Below are 22,877 nucleotides of genomic sequence, written 5' to 3' on the forward strand. Positions count from 1 at the left end.
AAATGCATTTACTACCCCCACCTGTACACTCATGGCTAATGGGGCAAATATTAATATACTTTACCACAATTCTTTTAAAAATACTGCCACTTTGTAAGGTAGCCATGACATTACCCTAGTCCATATGCTCCAGTCGAAACAACAAAACAAGGGGCTGGCAGATGGCGTGGTGGTTAAGGGCACTGGACTATCACACGGCCAACCATGGTTCAAGTCCCGGACCTGGAGGCTTGCTTTCTCACTTTCTCTCTCCCTGTCTCTCTTGCACGTGTGCATTCTGTCCCTCTCTGGTCAAAATAAAATTAAATAAACAAACAAAGTTAAATAAAGTAATTCTAAAACACACACACACACACAAGTGGCTAATGGAACTATAAACTTTAAGTATGAAAGAACCTTAAGGCTCACCTAAAGACCAAAATTTACAGAAGAAACACCTATGATGCACCGCAGACAGAAGAGCCTGTACCTCCAAATATTTAAAAGGCAAGGTCAGACATTTAACAGGAGGGAAAACAGAAATAAAGTCTCTGTATTACAGGTTCAGGCAGCCTTAATTATATCATATTTTATGAAAGTAGATATTAAGATACTTTTTTAAAAAATTATTTTAAACTTTATTTATTCATTTATTTATTTTAATTTGACCAGAGAGGGACAGAGCCAGAGAGAGAGAGAAAGTGAGAAGGCAAACCACCAGGTCTGGGACTCAAACCACAGTCAGCCATATGGGAGTCCAGCACTCTTAACCACCACACCACCTGCCGGCCCCAGATATTAAGATACTTTCATAAGTAGTGTCCCAGTTGATAATAAGATTTAAATTTCACCATTTAGGGGGCTGGCAGGTGGTGTGGTGGTTGAGACACTGGTCTCCCACATGGCCAACCGCAGTTCAAGTCCCTGACTTAGTGGCTTGCTTTCTCACTTTTCCCCCATGTCTCTCTGATCAAATTAAAATAATGACAACAATAACAAATTTAATAAAATATATCATTCTTTAAAAGATTTTTACAATCTTTTAATGAATGGCCTTTCATTACCAACATCCAGTAATGGCCCTTTCAGTCTTTTCTAGGTCAAACGATCTCTGCCCACTCTAAATCCAGAGAACAAAAATTATTTTAAGGCATTAGAGGAAAAAGTCTCTATTTGCTTCAAGCAGAGGCTGTGCTTAGTCCATGGGTAAAAGAACCTTCAAAAGAAGTAGAACAAGTAAAGATGAAATGAACCAATGCACACAGGCTGCCTGATACTTATTTTACCAACTTCCAGACTCCACACTTACCTTGCCTTTTGCATTTCCTGTATAGATATATTCTCCTCGCCTATCAAAAGATGCCACCACATTCAAATCGGAGTCATCGTCTACCGGCAGAACAACATGTTTGGAATCTGAAAGGGTCAACATGACAGGAGCAGATTTCATGGGACACACGAGAACCTTGTTCCTGTTTAAAAATATGAACAGTACATTGGCTATTGCTTTGTGCAGCAGGCTGCCTCCCTACCCTGCTCCCTGTCCACTACCCTCACCAACGCTCCCAAACTTGAAATGGTGGAAAAAACCCAGAAAATCAGCAACTCTAGTACCAGGGAAAAGAAGGAAGTAAAATGACAGGATCCTAACTTAAACAAAATTAAATGTAATTATGAGAAATAAATACGAAGATGTAGCAAACTGATAACATATGAAATAAAGGAAGAAAGCAAAATGTTGAGAATGATGATGTAAAAAATGCATACTTAGGTACATCTACCATGAACGGAGCTATGAGGCACTCTAGCTTTGAACTTAAAAAGAACTTGGCTAAAGAGAACCCAAAGAAATGAAACAGTTATGTCCACGCAATGGAATGGTGGGCAACTCGCTTTCTTAAATTTAGTTTTAATATTGAACTGCTTTCCCCTACTAGACAAATTCAATAAGCAAAGGAGGAAAAGCCCTTAGGTCATGACCAAATTATTATTAATACACTTACTCCCACCTTTGCCCATTTTGAAAGTTTTAATATAGGCCAGTTTTTAGTTACATAATACAGTAATAGTCTCCCTAAAATGCATTCATTAGAACCAAACTTGACAAAAAGATTAGGGAAGAAGATTTGAAGAAATATTCGCTTGCTACCTAAAACCTCACATGGAAATTGTCATGAGCCCAGCACTAATCCATACAGAATTAGACCCACCCAAGGAAAGAACGGCTTAGATTAAACATACTGATCACGTGGATGATACTGGACTTTTAAGATGGGTGAAGGGAATCGAAACCTCTGGTCACAGTCGCCTGAAAGAACGTCCCACTGTGACACTATGTTGTCAGTGGAAGCACTCACGAGCTTATGACCATCTCGACTCCAGCTAGGAAGAAAAAAGGGGTTATTTGGCACATATTCTAAGTATATCAGAACTCACATATTTAACGGGAGAGTAGCACACATTGCCCTCACTGCGCATGTCAATACATTTTTAAATGTATACTTAAATCCATAATTTTCCCAATTAAGCAGTTAAGAATTTGTTCTTGTTGCTGTTTTTAATGTTTCTGCCATAGGGCATGTGTACCTGCCAGAAAGAGACAGTGAGAGGGAAAGTGAGAAATCACTCCCCAGCAGGGATGGCCCTGTGGCAATTCCTTCTTCTCCGTTCTCCTCCTGGGATTTTGGACATGCACGCACATGCACCTGACATGATTTTCAAACTGCTTGAACTGCGGCCAGCCATGTGGGATTCCAACACCTTAGCTACCATGTCACCTGCTGACCCCAGTAAGAATACTTTTATGACATTTTTCCTATCTAGTATTGGGAACTCATAACATTTCGAGATGACACTACAAATGTCTTAGTAAAATAACAGGAACTCAAACATCTTAGAAGAGTCTAAAATCAACTGGTCCTTGAGGATTAATACAACAAAAACTATGGTAAGGAGAGAGGTGGAAGTAAAGGAGTAACTGAACTTCCTGAAGTTGTCCTGAAAATAGCACCATCATAGTACAGAGAAAACAGAAAGATGTTATTTAAGTAATTAAGAAAGGAGCCATGCCTCCTACTAAATCCCTGACATGGTATACACAGACACTAAACGACTCTGACAGGTAAAGAAGACAGAAATGGCAGAACCTGAGACATAACACAATGGTGGGCTCCTGGCTTTCTTTTTGCCTCACTATCCCACGGGTGAAGAAAAGCCAATAACTCAGTGATGACAATGGGCACACACCAAGCCCCAAGAAGAGCCTGTGTTCCTTAGCTGAAGGATCGGAAAAGGAGAGCCCAGCAAGAAAGGAAAGGAAATTTTAATACGATAATCCTTCTACTTCAGCTGAACTGTACCCCCGCCCCAGTCATCAGGGTCCAGCCTCGCCCAGCTGTACCAAGCCCCTTTACCCACTGAACAGGACCTTGCCAGAAGTCTCAGAGGGGAGCCAGACTTTCACAACCACCAGCAGTAATGAGGTCCCACTACCAAAGCGCCAGTGAAGGCCAAGCAGGAAGAAAGAACAAGGCATTCCTATCCTCCCCAGACATTGCTATCAGTGAGCCCCAGTGGAGTCACTCAACTTCTAATCCCACATGGTCCCAGAGAAAAACCTGGGCTTCCAGCCCCATCTGGCAATACCAGGATGGCACCCTTCCTTCCCCTGTACATTTTAAGATCTAGTCATAAAACCACCCCAAATGCTCAGGTTTTGACTGAAAATCACTTGTCAACTCAAGAACAATGGAAATTTCAATTTGAATAAAAAATGTAATCAACAGACACTAACACAGAGGTGACACAAATGTAAGAACTATGTGATGAGAATTTCTAGGCGGACATAAAAATGCTTCAACAATTACAAGTATGACTGGGGGAACTGGATTCCACATGGCCAGCTGTGGCTCAGGTCCTAGTCCCAGTGGTCTGAAGGACACACCAGCTGCACGTGCATGAGTACCCAGAACTCTGAGATGAAGAAATGGAGAAGAAATTGCACATCCCACTGTGAGGGGCTTTGCTTTCTCCCTCTTCCTCTAGCAAGTGCATGCTTCCCATAGCAATTACAAAATACATATTATCCATGTCATCAGAGTCCTGGAGGGAGATTAGAAAAAAAGTGGGGCTTGGGGCCAGTAGGTGGCATGGTGGTTAAGGCACAGGACTCCCACATCACTGACCGTGGTGTGAGTTCTGGACCCAGCAGCTGGAAAATCACACTTGGCACCAGCGTATATGTGCCCCAAACCTCAGAGGAAGGAATGTGTTGTGGTGTGGCCATTCCCAGGTGATTTTTCACTTTCCCTTTCTCTCTCTCTGTGCCCAGCAAGTGCACATACCTTACACCTTTTTTTCTTTTTTCTTAAAAAAGAAAAAAAAGAAAAAGAAGAGGAAATAGAAAAAGAAATATTGGAAGAAAAAAATGGCCCGGCATGTGTATGCTTATGTCCCAAATCCCAAGAGGAGAATGGAGAAGGGACTGCAAAGTGGCCACATGCCCTGGGGGGAGGGTTGAGTTTTCACTTCCCTTCTCTGTCTCTCTCTCAAGCAAGCACACACTGCCTACGGGAGGAGAGGGGAGAACTTTCTTTAAAAAGATTTATTTAATTTTATTCATTATTATTATTATTATTATTTTTAAATTTGACCAGAGAGAGACAGAGAGGTAGAGAGACAGAGAAAGTAAGAAAGCAAGCCTCCAGGTCTAGGTCACAAACTATAGTCAGCTGGCTATGTGGGAGTTCAGTGCCCCAACCACCCTGCCACCGGCCAGCCCCCAAATAAAAGTTAAAAAGAAAAAAAAAAAAAAAAAAAAAAAGAGGGGGCCGGGGGGCAGATGGTGTGGTGGTTAAAGGTGCTGGACTCCCACATGGCAGACTGTGGTTCATGTCCTGGACCTGGTGGCTTTCTTTCTTTCTCTTTCTCCTCTCACTCTCTCTCACTGTCTGGTCAAATTAAAATAAATAAATAATTTAAAAAATTATTTAAAAAACAAGAGGTTTTTTTTTAAAGAGAGAGTTACATATTAAAAAAATAATAAAATAAAAATAAATGTCGACTCAGGTACAGGCACAAAAGGATGAAGACATGCCCTAAAAGAACCACTGAAGAAAGTCCCCTAAGGGACCAGCAGGTGACATAGTGGTTAAGGTGCTAGATACCCACAGTCGACCTCAGTTCGAGTCCCAGACCTGGCAGCTTGAAACTCATACTGGGCACAAGTGCGTGCATAGCCCAAACCCCAAGAGGAGAATAGAGAAGGGATTGCAGCATGGCCATCCCCTTTGGGGGGTGGTTTCTCACTTTCTCTCTGGTGAGCACACACGCTCTAGAGTAAAAATCTCTCTTAAAAAAAAAAAAAAAGGAAAAGAAAAAACAAAGTCCTCTAACTAAAAATGAAAAGATAAAAGAAATCTCAAAACATCAGAAAGAAAGAACAACAGGGTCAGCCTATAGCTGGGTGGTTAAGGGAGCTGGATCCCACAGGACCAACTGTGCATTTTAAGCCCCAGATCCAAAGGCTTGAAAAACATGTCAGGCAAGGGGCCAGCAGGTCGCGTGGTGGTTAGGGGCACTGGACTCCCAGCAGTTCTGACCGCAGTTTGAGTTGCGGACCTGGTGGTTTACTTTCTCACTTTCCCTCTCTCACTCTCACTCTGTCCCTCTCTAGTTAAATTTAAAATAAATTTAAAAAGTTAAATAAAATAAATCTTAAAAAAAAGTCAGGCAAATGTGTGCATGCCCAAAATCTGAATAGGAAGGAGAAATGAAGGAGAAGGGACTGTGGTGTGACCATTCCTCAAGGAGGGTGTTTTCCTCCCTCTCCCTTTCCTGTGAGTACATATGCCCTCTGGCAAAATTAAAAACAAAAGAAAGAAAAATGCAGAGTACCAGGGTCAGACGATGGCCCTGCAGTAAGACGATGCTCTGCGAGGCAGCCTCACAGTGGAGGGCTGCTGGTTGGCAGCTGGAGGCTCCCTGAGAACACCAGGCACGCATGTGCCCAGGATCCAGACATGCTCTCTCTCTTTCTCACTTACAGAATGAATACACTTTAATAATAATAATAAAGAATAAAAATATGGAGGTAGGGACCAGCAGTTAGCGTAATGGCTATGTCGCTGGACTCCCACGTAGTCGACCGCGGTTCGTGTCCTGGACTCGGTGGCTTAAGACCCACGCTGGGGCATGCGCGTGCGTGCGTGCCCAAGATCCCGAGAGGAGAACGGAGAAGGGATTGCAGCGTGACCATCCCCCCTGGGAAGTGATTTCTCGCTTTCTGTCTCTCTGTCTCTCTGTTGAGCGAATGCGCCCTATAGCAAAAACCTCTCCAAAACAAAAAAGATATGGAGGCACAAAACAGACTTTTTCCCCTTAAGTTTTGATATTTGAAGCAAAAATTATAATGCTTTCTTATGTGGGTCTCAATGTACGTAGGAGAAATACTTAAGACAATCATACACCAGAGAGGGAGAGGTATGACAGGAAGGTCAGGTTTCTACACTTCACTTGTGCTGATATTTTGTCAACAGTAGGGTTAGTGCAAAGACGGCCAAGAGATAGTCCTACGGTGGAACAAAGCTTGACAGCAGGGTAAAACGAAGTACCAAGCAGGGAACAATGAAAGCAAAAGTACGGTCCTGAGAGGTAGGAGCGGGCTGGCTCTGAGGGTGGGTACCAACATTCTGCCTGGTATGCTTTAATATCTCAGCTCCTCCCCTTTCAGCTGGGCCTTGGTCCTAATAATCTCCCAGTGAGTCAATACAGATACAGAAATGAGCTACAAGTAACTAGAGGGCAACCAAGCTCAGCACGGGTCACGTGGGCCCCTTCAAGTTAAGCAAACTCCCTCCCTTCAATACAGACCTTACTCCAGGTTACAAAAGCTGCTCTGTGCTGCCCCCTATCTTGAGCAGCAGGGTATTTCCAACTGCAAAACAGCCTTTAAAAGGGAGGTTTGGGGCACTTCCCATGGGCAGTGCCATGCACAGCGCCAACAGACTCTTAGACTCTCCCCTCTCCACTCAGGTCAGACTACCTACCTACCCTAACACCAGGCGGCTTAGTAAGTCATATACATCTTAAGTATTATCTAGTAACCATTAAAAAGCTTTACAAAGAAGTATACTCAAAAATACTATGGATAAATCCAAATGGGATTCTAAAATTTTGCAAAATGGAAGCAGGAAACAGAGAAACAAAAAGCAGAAGGGTTAAACATAAACACAAAACCTGTATTTACAGACATTGAGGAACTTAGCAGGTCGTAGAAGTTCTGTGGTTATGGGACCAGTAGATGGTACGTATAATGGTTACATTGCTGGACTCTCACACAGTCAATCGTGGCTTGAGTCCCAGTGGCTTGAAACTCATGCCAGGTACCTGTGCATGCGTGTCCAAAATCCCAAGAGGAGAGTGGAGGGGAAGGGACTGCAGTGTGGCCATCTCCCTTGGAGGGGGATCTCTCACTTTCTGACTCTCTGTCTCTCTGGTGAGTGCACATGCCCTATAGCAAAAATCTCTCTTAAAAAAAAAGGTTTGGGGGTTAAGAACATGGGCTCTAGAGTGGAAAGATACAAAAAACTAACAACTACAGTAAGATATCATTAAGGGCTCTAGAGTCAGACTTCTGTTCAAGCCTAGACATTATTACAGCTTGCTGGCTGTGTGATCTTAGGCAAGTTACAAAATCTCCCTAACCTTCAATTTCCCCATCTATAACAGGGGAATCATAACAGTTATCTACTTACAGAGGACTGCTGAAAGAAGTTAACAGATATGAAACTTTTAGCTCAATGTCTGGCATTTAATGTGAGCTCAAAAAACATTAATAATTATTTGTGGACCAGCAAGTGGTATAGTGGCTAAGGGCACTGGACTCCCACATAGCTGGCTGAGGTTGGAGTTCTGGACCTGGTGGCTTGCTTTCTCACTTTTTCTCTCTGGTCAAATTAAAATAATTAATTAATTAATTAATTAAAGTTAAATAAAAATAATTCCTTGAAAAATAATTATTTGTTGTATCAGAGGCAAGACAAATGTACTCAGGCTTGGGATTCCAGGAACAGAGGAAGGCACGAGCAATCTGAAGAAATCAAAATGGAAGGATTAAGTTTGAGGCTGCACAGAAAGGACTCTCCTGTCTCTCTTTATTAGCTCCCTAACACCTGGAGTCAGGCTTACATGGCAGAAAAACTATTAGAAGATACTTTTAGAGACTGTAAATCCCAAAGAGGCCTAAAGATGCCAAAATATGAGAGTCCATAACAAAAAAGCCAGTAGCCCACCTAATATCAGTGGATGAGGGGAAGGTGAGAGTAACAGGAAGCCCAGGAACAGTTGATGAAATTGACAAAGAAAAAGCAATAGACCTAATACTTGGAAATACAAAGTTAGGGGCTGGAAAGCGGCACCATAAAACCCGAGGGTCTGCAACACGGACCCTCAGTTTGAATCTGGATGCCTTCTTGAGAATACAGCACAGGGACCAGCAGTTAGTGTAATGGCTATGTCTCTGGACTCCCATGTAGTCGACCGCAGTTCAAGTCTGGACCCGGCGGCTTAAACTCATGCCGGGCGCATGTGCGTGCGTGCCCAAGATCCCGAGAGGAGAATGGAGGAGAAGGGATTGCGCGTGGCCATCGCCCCTGGGGGGTGATTTCTCGCTTTCTATCTTTCTGTGTCTCTGTCTTTCTGGAGAGTACACGCGCCCTATAGCAAAAATCTCTTTAAAAAAAAAAGAGAATACAAGCACACATGTATGTCCATGACCTGGATCTGGCAGACTGGCATGAAGACCCTACGGGGGGGAGGGGAGGGGACCAGCAGGTGGCTTGGTGGTTGGGGCGCTGGACACACCCACATGGCTGACCAGGGTTCAAGTCCTGAATCTGGTGGCTTGCTTTCTCACTTCCTCTCTCTCTCACTCTCTCTCTCTATCTCTCTCTGGTCAAATTAAAAAATAAATGAAAATAAATAAATAAATAAATAACTTAAGGTCACACTGGGCATGTGTGCGTGGGTGCCCAAGATCCTGAGAGGAGGATAGAGGAGAAGGGATTACAGCGTGGCCATTCCCCCTGGAGGGTGATTTCTTGCTTTCTGTCTCTCTGTCTCTGTCTCTCTGGCAAGCGCACACACTCTGTAGCAAAAACCTTTCAAAAAAAGAAAAGAAAAGAAAAAAAGGCCCTATGGGGGATGCCATCTGCATCATTCACTTATACAGTGAAAAAAGTAATAGTAATAACTTAGGAAACCAGCAGCTAGCGTAATGGCTATGTTGCCTAACTCACTCCCAACGTAGTCGACCACGGTTTGCGTCCTGGACCCGGTAGTTTAAAACTCACGCCGGGCGCGTGTGCATGCATGCCCAAGATCCTGAGAGGAGAATAGAGGAGAAGGGATTGTGGCGTGACCATGCCCGCTGGGTAGTGATTTCTCGCTTTCTGTCTCTATGTTTTTCTCTGTCTGTCTGGCGAGTGCACACGCCCTATAGTGAAAATCTGTCCAAAAAAAAAAAAGTAATAATAATAACTTAGAAAAAGAAAAAGAAAAACATCAGATCAAACCTCCCCGCAGATGAAAGTACACTGGGCGTGGCACAAGACCGACAGTGGGGAGTAACAAGGGCTAGCTTTCACTGCTGTTTGGAAGCCTTTTAGCACAGTCTGAGTATAGAACAGAATGACGCTGTGGGATGAATTGCAGCATGAAGACTCCAGCAGGGTACTGAATCTGTGTGTGTGTCCGTGTGTCTGTGTATTTGCCTCACTCAAGGAATAATAAGCAAACTTAAAATAATAATACTCTCTAATTCCAACTTCCGTAAACTCAAGAATTAGGATTTCTGGGCCAGCAGGTGGTATGAGGATTAATGCGCTGGATCCCTCATGAACAACTGTGCCGTTTGAGTCTCAGACCCAGCAGCGCATGAGGCAGGTGTGCATGAATGCCCAAGATCCTGAGAGAACAGAGAAGAAGGGATTACAGCATGGCCATATCCCCTGGGGGGGTTGTGATGTGACCAGGCCCCATTGGGGGATGTGTTCTCACACTCCCTACCCTTCTCTCTGGCAAGTGCATGCATCCTCTGGCAATTACTGATTTAAAAAAGGGGGGGGGACAAAAGGTAACAAATGCTGGTGACGATGCAGAGGATGGGAGCCCTTATACACTATGGGAAGGTAACTAGTACAGCCATTATGGAAAACAGTGTGTGTGCCAGCTCCATGGCAGTGCAGAAGCGCTCTTCCAGGAAAGCCAGACCCCATGAGGCAGGTGTCATTCCCTAGCCTGCCTCAGCCGGAAACACACCAAGCACATGCATCAGTGCCCAGAATATGACAGGCTTAAGAACCGAAGGAACAGGATCACAGTGTGACCAGACTCTGTGGAGGACGCTCCTCTCTCCACCTCCCTCGTTCCCTCGCTCTCTTATGTGGATGTGTACACATGCAATCACCATGAATAAACACGAAAATGAAGAAAAAGAAGACATGATAGGGAGTTCCATCAAAAAGCTGAAAATAGGGACAGATGTGGCATAGTGGTTAAGGTGGCTGGAATCCATATAGCCAACTGCACAGTTCAAGTCCTAGATCCAGCGGATTGAAAATTAAGCCTCAAAATAAAATGTTTTGAAGCAATGGTTTCAAAGAGTTAAAAGTGAAATCAGTGGGAATTTATATAACAGCAGATTTCAACTCATTATATCTGTTAGAGAGCCTTAATAATTACACTCTAGTGAAGGGATAGGAATACTTGTGATCTAACTATAATGGATGAGATGCCAGAACTTGGAAAAGGCTGGACTAGATGCTTCCTTTTTTTTTTTTTTAAAGAGAGATTTTTGCTATAGGGAGTATGCACTTGCCAGAGACAGAGAAAGACAGAGAAACAGAAAGCGAGAAATCATCCCCCAGGGGGATGGCCACACCACAATCCCTTTTCCTCCATTCCCCTCTCAGGGTTTTGGGCATGCACACACACACACACACAAACACACATCCCACATGAGTTTTAAGCCACTGGGGGCTGGGACTCGAACCTTGGTCAACTACGTGGGAGTCCAGCAACATAACCATTATGCCATCTGCTGGTCCCTGGACTAGTTGATTTCTAAGCTTCCCTCCTAATCGAGGTTTCTTATTCTAAATGAAAGGTCAACTTCATAATTACACTACAACTACAATCTGTAAATATCTCATTTCAGTACTGAAATATTCCCAAAGCCTGATATGGATCCATACTACAATAAATTTCTCCCTACAAAGGTGCTTCAAGGATAGCGCAAGCTCAGGGTCTACATAAACTATGAGATATGCTATTACGAACGCTGAGTATTTAAGACCCTAAATATTACGATATCTATACTGGGACTGGCAAATACATGGTCACCATTCATTCCTCTAACTTAACTCATACTTAACACATTAAAGGTCCCTTACCATAAAGAGCAGACTGGATGGATGTGTGCGCTGATTATTTTAGCAATGCCTCTTGTCAAGAAATCCCAGATGACAATTCGGCCATCATTACAGCCAACTGCAAGCAGAGTGCCCCACCTGTTAAAGGTGCAGGTCAGGGCCATGCTGATACAGTCCAAAGTCCCATCGGCTTCCTGAAAATCAAGACAGACATAACACGGGTATCCAAATATCTTCTCATCCATTTCTCTGGAACTTAAATCACAATGTATACCAAAATAATCTCTGTCTTCTTATACTTATTAAATAGACAAAAAGAAACATTTACAAAAGCTAACCAAAGATTTTGGGGAATAAATGTGATCGATCTGTTATATCACTATACTTTGCACAGACTTTCTGAAGGGAAAATGGGCAAAATATTGATATCACAAAAATCAGTTATAAAGAAAGTAGTTTTACATATAGGGCATCCAAGTAAGATGAAATTAAAAAGGAAGTCTTACTGCTTTAAAAAAAAGTTTGAAAATTATTTCACTCCATTGCATCTTTCATAAAAATCAGTAGAAAACCAGAAATGAAAATATTAAAACACATCAAAAGAGGAGACTGAGGGACCAGCAGTTAGCATAACGGCTATGTCGCTGGACTCCCATGTAGTCAACCGCGGTTCGCATCCTGGACCCAGTGGCTTAAAACTCACACCAGGCATGTGTGCGTGTGTGCCCAAGATCCCAAGAAGAGAATGGAGGAGAAGGGATTGTGGCGTGGCCATCCCCCCTGGGGGGTGATTTCTCACTTTCTGTCTGTCTCTGTCTTTCTGGCGAGCGCATGCACCCGATAGCAAAAACCTCTCCAAAAAAAAAAAAGAGGAGACTGGCAGGTAGCATGGTGGTTAAGGTGCTGGACTCCCACGTGGCCTGGTAATCATAGTTTCTGCAACTTATTCAAGAAAAATAATTTAAAACAAAAAAACTCAAAGATAGCCTCTATCTGTAACATTAGAAAAGTCAAATTATATCACCATCAAGCCATTTTAAGTAACCATAATGACTACTAAAGCTCACTTAAAACATATTATTACTACGTAAAAATATGGATCAAGACCTTCAAAGACTTTGTTTTTAATTTAAATGAAAATGATCTATATGAGCACAAAACATTATGGTGAGATTTCCAGTCAATACTACTTATCTATTTCACCTCTGCTCAAAATTAAAACATTTAGTTTCTTATCATGGGAACAACAACAACAAAAAAAGGGCCAGCAGATGCCATGGCAATTATGTCTCTCGACTCTCACATAGCCGACCATGGTTTGAGTCCTGACCCAGTGACTTGAAGATCACACTGGCTACGTGTGCATGCCCAAGAACCTGGGAGGAAAATGGAGAAGGGACTGCAGCACGGCCATCCCCTCTCAGGGGTGATTTCTCACTTTCCCTCTCACTGTCTCTTGTCTCTCTCCACTCCCCATCTCCTAATCACACACTCTAAGGCAAAAACACCTTAAAAAAACATGAGGATCAGGACCAGCAGTTGGCATAATGGCTATGTCACCGGACTCCCATGTGGTCGATCACGGTTTGAGTCCTGGACTTGGTGGCTTAAACTCACTCTGGGTGCGTGCACATGCGTGCCCAAGATCCCGAGAGGAGAATGGAGGAGAAGGGGTTGCAGCGTGGCCATCTCCCCTGAGGGATGATTTCTCGCTTTCTGTCTGTCTCTGTCTTTCTGGTGAGCACACACACCCTATAGCAAAAACCTCTCAAACAAACAAACAAACAAACAAAAATGAGGATCAAAAGATATTTTCCATTCAACATGAAAACTAGGTAGTTAGGGCCAGCATGTGGTGTGGTGGTTGGGGCACTGGACTCCCACATGGCTAACCCTGATTTGAGTTCCAGACCTGGCAGCTTGCTTTCTCTCTTTCTGGTGAGCACATGTCCCTATAGCAAATTTTAAAAAAAATAATAAAAATTTTTAATTAAATAATAAAAATTAAATAATTCTTTAATAAAACAAAAAACACTAGGTAGGTATTAAATCAAGGCAAACTATGTATTCTTACCTCTGGATAGTTCTGTCCAAAGGACTCTGCAACAAAGCAAAGAAAGGGAGGTGATGGAACACGTGTCACATACAGGCTCATGCCGCTCAGGAACCCTGTACAGCAGGGTTTGCTAAGTGCAGAGGGAAACTGATGCCCTTTCAGGGCTTCCGTGAGTCACGCCCATTTCGCTATCCTCTTAAGATGGTATCTGCCCTTTTCACTCTCAGTATCTCCTAAGTATACTGATGAGGCTACATGACCTGGGATTTTGCAAGAGAGAGTGCAAGAGAGTGTAAGAATCTACCCAACTTCCATTTAGGGGAATGTTAAAGAGATTTGCAAAAATGTGAAATAACAGCCATTCATTTCACTAGATGTTGTTCTCCAAGACAAAGTAACTATATAAACACATAATGGATACATTATTTAAAAAAAAAAATCTCACTTTTAACTTTTAAATTAGCAAAAAAACAGTAGACATAATTCCATAAAAAAAAACAAACACAAATATTCTTTGAAAATCAACCTCTTAAAAAGTATAAAGAGATCCAGAACTTAAAAAGTATGAGAACTGTTGACATATTCAATATATCCAGGCCTATCAATAGTCTTTCTCCCATCATCCTCTCTGGGCATTTCACAATTATTTCCTTATTTACTAAAATGAAGGGCAAGGAAAGTTAATAGTCAGATCATTCAAATTGTGTCCCAGGTACTCTCTGAAACCTTTATTAACAGCAGCCAACCAGCAACGATCATTCCATTTTTGACTATGATCATTCCATTTTTGACTAGTATTCAGGTTCTAACAAAATCTGGTAGTTGATTAAACATGCAATTCTTTATAGTCATTTCTTAAACAAACCACACTTCAGAACTGACATCCTTCAATGCCCTTCCTATATTAAATTCAGCACCTGTACATTTGCAATAACTATTTTAAGCCATAGTACTATGTATGGAGATACTCCTTACCTGTCAAAAGTTTGATTTCAGCAGCAACACCACCTTCGTCAGAACTTATTTATGTAATTACCTGAGTATTTTACTACAGTATTTTCTTAAAATACACTCTGAGAACTACAGGTCCAAGGAAGTAGTTTTAAATATAGGGTATCCAAGTAAGATTAAATTAAAACGGAAGTCTACTGCTTTTAAAAAGTTTGACAATTATTTTCACTCCATTGCATCCATCATAAAAATTAGTTAAAAACATTAAAACTAATCAAAAGAGAGGGCCAGGAGATGGCATGGTGGTTAAGGTGCTGGACTCCCACATGGTCAACCACAGTTTGAGCCCCAGGCCTGGTGGCTGGCTTGCTTTCTCTCCCTCTCTCTGATGAGTGAATGTCCCCTATAGCAAATTAAAATAATAATAAAAACAAAATAATTCTCAAAAAACTAATCAAAAGAAATACAGGCCCTACAGTTAAGAAAAATGAAAGAAAGATGAAAATAAAGGTAAATAACTGCCAAACAATTTGATTTGTCTACTTAAGGTCGCTGACAACATTCAGTTATAACGGAAGAATGAACTGTTGAAACCATATCAAGATAGGCCTTTTGGAAAGAACATTTTAAAGTTACTAAAGTAACACATAACTCTATAGTGATAGTGGGAGAACTGGTGCTATGGTGAAGAAGGTGGCTGGATCCCACAAGGATGACTTCAAGGTCAAGTCCTCGACCCAGTGGCTTGAGAAACATGGTGGCTGCATGTGTGTGCATGCCCCAAATCTCAAGTGGAGACTGGAGGTGACTGCAGTGTGGCTACAGTCAGCAAGGAGTTATCACTCACTCCAGGCCACCTCTGTTACTTGCAAATACATGTGCCCTCTAGCATTTTTTTTTTTTTTAAAAAGCAAAAGTAAAGCTCTCAAAAATGTATGTACAAGGTCAACAGATGGCATAGTGGTTACTGGACATGGTCGACCAAGTCAGAGTCCCGGACCTGGCGGCTTGAAAATCGTGCTGGGTATGTGTGCCCAAGATCCCAGGAGGAGAATGGAGGAGAAGGGATTGTGGCTTTGCTATCTCCCCTGGGGGGTGATTTCTCACTTTCCTTCTCACTGTCTCTCTCTTGCTCTCTCTTTATCTCTGTCTCTGTCAAGCACACATGCCCTAGGGCAAAATCCTTTAAAAAAAAAAAAAGTGTGCGTAAATATGTTTATATCACCAAAGAAAAATATGTTTATATCACCAAAGAAAAAGGTATGAGACACACTGGGAGATAAGGGGAAATCATCTTTTCTGTATGTATATTTGTATTGTTCCCACAATGTTAACAAATGCAAGGTGGTCTTCAAAAAGTTCAGCAAAAATGCATATTATGAAAAAGCTATGTGTGGATTTAAAAGAATTTCTACACTCAAATAAACTAGTATATTTCCACTTTTCCATGAACTGTTGAAGTCTCTTTTGGATGTACTACATTTGTTAATTTGAAAAGCACTGAATGACATAACAGGTCCGAGGTCCATGGACATTTTCAGACATAAACTCATGCTGGCTCACCATTTCTTTGACATTCTCCATTCATTACTAGTAGCTTACCTACTAAATACCAGATCTTATATTAGACTTTCTGCACATTATCTCATTTAGTCCTCTCGACTCACTCTTAAGCGGGTGCTCTCATATCCAATTTCATAGAAGAAAATTAGGCTTACGAGTTTGTCATTTCCCAAGTTCATACTGTTAAAAACTGGCGATATTGGGAACTGACCCAGAAAACACTTTTTTTTTTTAAAATATTTTTTGCCATAGGGTATAAGTACTCCCTGGAGACAGACAGACAAAGCCACTGGGTCCAGGACTCAAATCCCAGAGCCGGCCAGGTGATCCAGTGCCTTAACCACCATGCCACCTGCTGGCCCAGAAAGATATATTTTTTTGTCATAGAGCACATGCACTTGCAGACAGAGAGAAGCAATGAGAGGGAAAGTGAGAAATCCCTCCAAAAGGGATGGCCACACCGCAATCCCTTCTCCTCCATTCTCCTCCTGGGATTCTGGGCATGCACGCACACATGCACCCTCCATCATTTTCAAGCCGCTGGGTCTGGGACTCAAACTGCAGTCAACTATGTGGGAATCAGCACCTTACTACTACGCCACATGCTGGCCCTGCAGAAAACATATTCTTAATAACACTAAAAAGCCTCTAGAATTATACCTGAATTTGACCTCAAGGTTACTGGTCTATACTTTGCAAAACACACCACCCTTTACTCAAAATCAAATTTGCCCATCTATTCCTATGTCTTCCTCTCTCCTCAAATGATCACCAAGGGTAACTTTCTGTACAAGCTCCTTCAGGGCCATGGAATATCATCCAGCCAAGCAATGTGAGCTTAGTGACCTACCTAAATCTCTACCTAACCAGGGTTTTTCTTTTCTTTTCTTTCTTTTATTTGTCAGAGGGCTGAGTGCTTGCCAGAAGTGAAAGAGAGAGAGAAATTAGGGAGGAGAAAGCATACCTCATGGGAAATGGCCACAGTTCTTTCTCCATTTCTCCCTCCTTTGGGGACCTGCATGTTTTCAAGCTGCCAGGTCCAGTACTCAAACCACATGGTTGGCCATTTGGAATCTAGTCACCTTAACCATCATGCCACAAGCTGGCCCCTTAACACTAATCTTAAAAGCCTGTGCCACCCTCATCTGTCACCTCAGATGTGCCCCTCTTTAGTACATGCCTTTTTTGAACCCGAGTTTAGCCAGCTTTTAGAACAATGCTACAGCTTCTTCAGAGATCTCCTCTATTTTCTTGTTAAGGATCTTTATTCTGAGTCAGCAGATGGCATAGCGGTGATGTTGCTGGACTCTCACATATCCCACCACAGTTCGAGTCATGGAACCGGAGACTAGAAACTCATGCCAGGTGCATATGCAAGTGCCTAAGATCCCAGTAAGAGAATGGAGGAGAAGGGATTGTGGCCTGGCCATTCCTCCAGGGGGGTGATTTCTCACTTTCCCTCTCACTGTCTCTCTTTTTGGCAAGCGCCCTAAGGCAAAAACCTTTAAGAGAGAAAACAAAGAAAAGGATCTTTCTCCAAACAGCCTTTTAGCTTTCTAGACTTCTAAGTCTTCTTCCTTCCAGTTTTAAAGCATGAAATAATTTCTATTCTCTGAATTCCTTAACGTCCACCTCCTTAAAGACTTTGATTGCCATCAACTCTAAAATTTCAATGACCATTTCTCCTATGAGTCCTCTCTTCTTCTACTGGCCAACAACTCCTCCTTGTGGTAATAGCTGAGGTCCACAGTTGTGCTCTCCAGCTGCCTCCTCTGACAGGTGACAACACTGTCAATGTTTCTTTTAGAGAAATGCAGCTCGCAGGTGTCTAGATTACTGACCTAGCCCATCCCTACCACGATTACTGCATTGCCTTGCCTCCAGCCTTGCCTCCTTCAATCAAGCTTTCAGAAAGCTTCAAGAGCCAACTTCCGAAGACCCAAATCTCACCACATCATTGGAATGCTTAAAAACCTTTCTTGCTAAACAACACATGAAACTGCTAAGTATAATTTTAGAAAGCTATTTTGATCTGGCCCCAATCAGTATTTTCCATTTTATCTTGGGCTAATTACCCCTCAGCACCCAATACAAAACCTAATGTCAACCACCCCAACCACTAGCTGCAGCATCCTGATCATTCCTGAAGGTACCACGTACCAACCACCTCAGAATGTCTGCCCCTGTTCTTTCCATTGGGAATGATCTTCTCCAGCATGTTTACATTGGTCTCTCTTCTAGTTCTATGTATTTATCCAGGGCAAAGTGGTATCTTATTTGGTATTTTTCAAAAGGAAGGACTCAATTCCCCATAAATGGATAAAATAATTTAGTGACTTGTAACAATTTTTTAATAAATTAGAACAAAAAATATCAAAGGAAGCTATGCATAATGAGGTTAAGTATAATTTTGAGAAATTTAGTTTTTTAATATATATACATATATAATGGACTGTGATAGAAAATATATTTCTTTTTTTTTTTTTTTGGAGAGGTTTTTATTTTCTTATAGGGCGCGTGCGCTCACCAGACAGACAGAGAGACAGAGAGACAGAAAGCGAGAAATCACCCCCCAGGGGGGATGGCCATGCCGCAATCTCTTCTCCTCCATTCTCCTCTCGGGATCCCAGGCACGCATGCACACCGCCCGGCGAGTGTCTAAGTCACCGGGTCTGGGACTCGAACCAGGTCGACTACGTGGGAATCCAGCGATATAGCCATTACGCTAACTGCTGGTCCCAGATAGAAAATATATTTCTGTAAATTGTGGTGAAAGTAAGTTTGAAAAATGTCTTATTTAGCTATGTAGCTTCAGGGCAACAACTTGGGTAAGAGATAGGGAGGAAATTACTGAGAGGGTGACAAAAAGCAAACTGTCTCTGTTCATTCATCAGTGTTTTACACAAGTCCCAGGCAGTCAAAGACCTTATAATGTAAGTCGGGATAACTAGATTCCGGTGCCAACGATGCTATTTACTTGTTTTGTGCATAGTCACGACCATCTGAGCCTTTTTTCATCTATTCAATGAGAAACTCCTACTAGAACACCTCCAAGTCCCCACCTTAGACATTCCATGCTTCTACAAAAATATTTAACCTGTTCAGGTATCCAATCCCTTGACAAGTCTTCAAAGATTCACCCCAAGCCTCACTTTCTCAGATTCCATCTGCATCAACTCTTGTTCTGCTTGCTCTGCGCTACTTAGGCACCTGCGATCTCTGAAAGCACAGCTAAGTCACGAACTGTACCTGTCGCTCCACAACTGATCTGAAAGTGGCCTCGGGAAAAGCAAAGCATTCTCCTCGGACCGAGTAGAATGGGATTCCTCCTCCTCCAGCTACAGCGGCTGCTGCTCCACATCAAGAGCACCCAAAGATCTATCATAGAACAGTGTTCTAAGACTGCAGCCTGAGTCCCAACCCGCCCGGGTTCATGCCTGTCCAGTACCAAGGGTTTCTCAAAGACGCAGCCATAACCCTCCTCACCCAACAACTCGAGGTTCATCCCTGCGGACTCCGGCCGCCCGGTCGCAGCTTCTGCAACAACGCCTTTCCACCGCCCACTCCTAAGACCTGCTTCTAAGTGCGGGTCGCCGCGAATAGTCTGGCGCAAGCTCGGGAGACTTTCTGACTTAGAAGACCCCGCGGCTTCCGCTTTCTTCCCCCGCCTTCCATATTTGTTTCAAGGGAGCTGTCCATAAATATGCCTAACCAAAAGGGACCATAAACAGTGCCTGAATAAATTAGTTATAACATTTTTAAAGGAATATAACCGTGACAGTCTGTAGGGAATTTTAAGAGTGCAATAATTTGAGGCAATTTTCTCCGAGAATATGTAGGTGAGCTACAAATTTCAGGCATATACTTAGCCTACTAGTCCTTGCTCTGTTGTGTGTTCAGCGGAGTCGCCCGGACGGGTTGCCTCAGTCCCTACAGGAAAGGTTCCGGGTAAGTCCTCCTGAAGTAGGGAAGCGGGGAAGGTCGGCCCCAGGTGCTGGGGTGTACCAGCTCTCAGACGTCAGAGCGCGCTTTCAGTCTGCATGTGAGATAGGTACCGTGTGTCTGTCTGTCTCTGAAAATCACTTCACTGTTGTAAAGGTATGCCTTTGATCTTGCAGAAATCTACGACACATTTGTTAAGTTTTTTTTCCCCCCTAAGATTTTTACCGAATACCCAGCGTTGACCAGGATACTTGTGTCAAAGATTTGGAACAGGTGGTGGATGAAGTTCCCCAGAGCGCAATCGGAGCTGGGATGATTTAAACAAAGCAGTTTATGGTACCCAGCCGAGGGACAACTTTTATATAAACAAATTCCGGCTATAGATACTGTCAACTGTCAAAAAAGAAAGAAAGAAAGAAAGAAAGAAAGAAAGAGAGAAAGAGAGAAAGAGAGAAAGAGAGAAAGAGAGAAAGAGAGAAAGAGAGAAAGAGAGAAAGAAAGAGAAAGAGAGAGAAAGAAAGAAAGAAAGAAAGAAAGAAAGAGAGAGAGAGAGAGAGAGAGAGAAAGAAAGAAAGAAAGAGAGAAAGAAAGAGAGAAAGAGAGAAAGAGAGAAAGAGAGAAAGGAAAGAAAGAAAGAGAGAAAGAAAGAAAGAAAGAGAGAGAGAGAGAGAGAGAGAGAGAAAGAAAGAAAGAAAGAGAGAAAGAAAGAGAGAAAGAAAGAAAGAGAGAAAGAAAGAGAGGAAAGAAAGAAAGAGAGAAAGAAAGAAAGGGAGAAAGAAAGAGGGAGGGAGGGAAGGAGGGAAGGAAGGGAGGAAGGGAGGAAGGGAGGAAGGGAGAAAGGGAGAAAGGAAGAAAGGAAGAAAGGAAGAAAAAGGAAAGAAAGGAAAAAGATTGATTCACTGGGAAATGGCTTCAGGCTATTTCCTCCGTAGGAGCTCCCTCCATAGAGCCAGCCAGGTAAGAGATTCACACACACACTTACAGTGAGATGGAGCCAGCTTACAAGATGGAGTCACTCTGGTCAAGCTTTCAATAGAAATCATTCACTGCTCTCACTAGAAATGAATTATTAGCTCTCACAGAGAGACCTGCTTACAGCCTGCTTGAGATAATGACAGCTAAAACTAACATTGTTTATATCGCTGCTACATTCCAAACAAAGAGTGTAGTGTCTCTTGGTCTGTAGAGTCAGAGAGCAAAGGACTTTGAGCAGTAACTCACCACACCTACCCTTGGAGAAATGGGAACATGACATGCAGGTTTGCCCCTATAAGATTAGAGGGTCTAAATGAGATTACATTTTAGAAGCATAAGGGAAAAATACATTTAAAAAAACTTCATCTTGGACTTATGGGAGACATAATAAAAACTAAAAACTTCCTTAAACCCTGCTCATTGAATAGGTGGAAAAAAATGTCATTACATCTGTTTCTTTTTTTTTTTTTTTTTGAGAGGTTTTCGCTATAGGACGTGTGCACTCGCCAGACAGACAGAGAGAGACATAGAGACAGAAAGCGAGAAATCACCCCCCGGGGGGATGGTCACACCGCAGTCCTTTCTCCTCCATTCTCCTCTCGGGATCTTGGGCACGCACACACACGCGCCCGGTGTGAGATTTAAGCCACCGGGTCCAAGATGCGAACCACGGTCGACTACGTGGGAGTCCAGCGACATAGCCATTATGCTAACTGCTGGTTCCCTACATCTGTTTCTTAAGAAGAATAAAAATTTTCAAATGTGAATGTATGTGCCTTTCTCTCCTGCGAGGCAGCTATTCATGTACTTTGCCTTTTGTGGGGTTTTTTTGGATTTTTTTTAATCTTGTAGGTTTATAAAGCAAAAAATAGTATGATCAGATTGATGTTTAAGAAATAAAACTTAAGGACAGTTTGGAGTAGGAATCAATTAGAGGAGTGGAAAGTCACTAAGAGTTTAATGCAGCAACTGGCATTAAAGTGAGAAGACCTGAATCAAAGCTGCACAGAGGGGCAAAAAGACCATATATTCAAAACAGATGTAGGAGAGGGACCAGCAGGTGACATAATGGTTACATCACTGGACTCACACATAGTCATCTGTGGTTTGAGTTCCAGACCTGGTGGCTTAAAACTCACAATGGCCACATGTGCATGTGTGCCCAAGATCCCAAGAGAAGAATGGAGGAGAAGAAACTGCAGTGTGGCCATCCACCCTGGAGGGTGATTTCTTGCTTTCTGTCTCTGTCTCTCCAGCAAGCATAGGCTCCCTATAGCTAAAATCTCTCTTTAAAAAACAAAAACAGATACAGGAGGCAGAATTAGGATGGGAAAGACTTTTCCTATGTAGAAAAAAAAAAGGGAAGAGTTTGACGTAAGTCTTGTGTTTCTAGGGCAGAGAATGCAGGAAAATGGTTTGGCAGGGTAGATGGAGCGCTACGTTTTAGGCGACTGGGAGAAATCCAAGTGACCATACAGCCTTGGAAATGAAAGAGCTAGGCTAAACGTATTCCATCAATTCTGATATGCACATTGTCCCACATTTTAAAATCTCTAAAATGGGGACACATCTTAAAAGTATATTTCATAATTAATTAGCAGTTTTGTTGTTAGTATCTGTAAGGTCTCTGTGTGTCAGCCAAGTCACAGTGGGCTTATAGTGAGGATTGTGTGAATAAATACGTGTAAAGCATTTCGAATAGTGCCCAGCACATGGCAAATACTTCATGTGAATGTTATTTTCTATGTGCTTTATGATTTTTGAAAAGCATTTAGATCTTTAGTACACATGGACTTTTTTTTCTATGTGGTAATTTGAGTCTGTTTTTTCCCCCTCATGTGGTGCTATGGCTCGATTGCATGTGTCTTTTTAAAATGCATATGTTAGGGCTGGCAGGTGGCATGGTGATTAAGGCACTGAACTCCCACATGGTCCACCACAGTTTGAGTCCTGGACCTGGTGACTTGCTTTCTCATTTTCTC

At 42.5% G+C, this 22,877-nt stretch overlaps 1 protein-coding gene across 2 annotated transcripts in view; it reads right to left on the bottom strand.

The window, feature by feature from the left end:
* RBBP5 (RB binding protein 5, histone lysine methyltransferase complex subunit) overlaps positions 1–19,621 on the bottom strand; it is a 42,167-nt gene extending 22,546 nt beyond the window's left edge. The window contains exons 1-5 of one of the 2 annotated variants that reach the window (XM_006159240.3): positions 19,465–19,621; positions 13,483–13,508; positions 11,430–11,602; positions 2,221–2,361; positions 1,289–1,451 (exon numbers count right to left, since the gene is read on the bottom strand). In XM_006159240.3, coding sequence (XP_006159302.1) covers positions 1,289–1,451; positions 2,221–2,361; positions 11,430–11,602; positions 13,483–13,508; positions 19,465–19,483 — 522 coding nt within the window. In that variant the 5' untranslated portion in view covers positions 19,484–19,621. The remainder of the gene's footprint in view (positions 1–1,288; positions 1,452–2,220; positions 2,362–11,429; positions 11,603–13,482; positions 13,509–19,464) is intronic. The other variant, XM_006159241.3, reaches the window with a different exon arrangement.
* Between the last annotated feature and the right edge of the window lie 3,256 nt (positions 19,622–22,877).

Source organism: Tupaia chinensis, unplaced genomic scaffold (assembly GCF_000334495.1).
Source record: "Tupaia chinensis unplaced genomic scaffold, TupChi_1.0 Scaffold000627_1, whole genome shotgun sequence".
Lineage (NCBI taxonomy): Eukaryota > Metazoa > Chordata > Mammalia > Scandentia > Tupaiidae > Tupaia > Tupaia belangeri.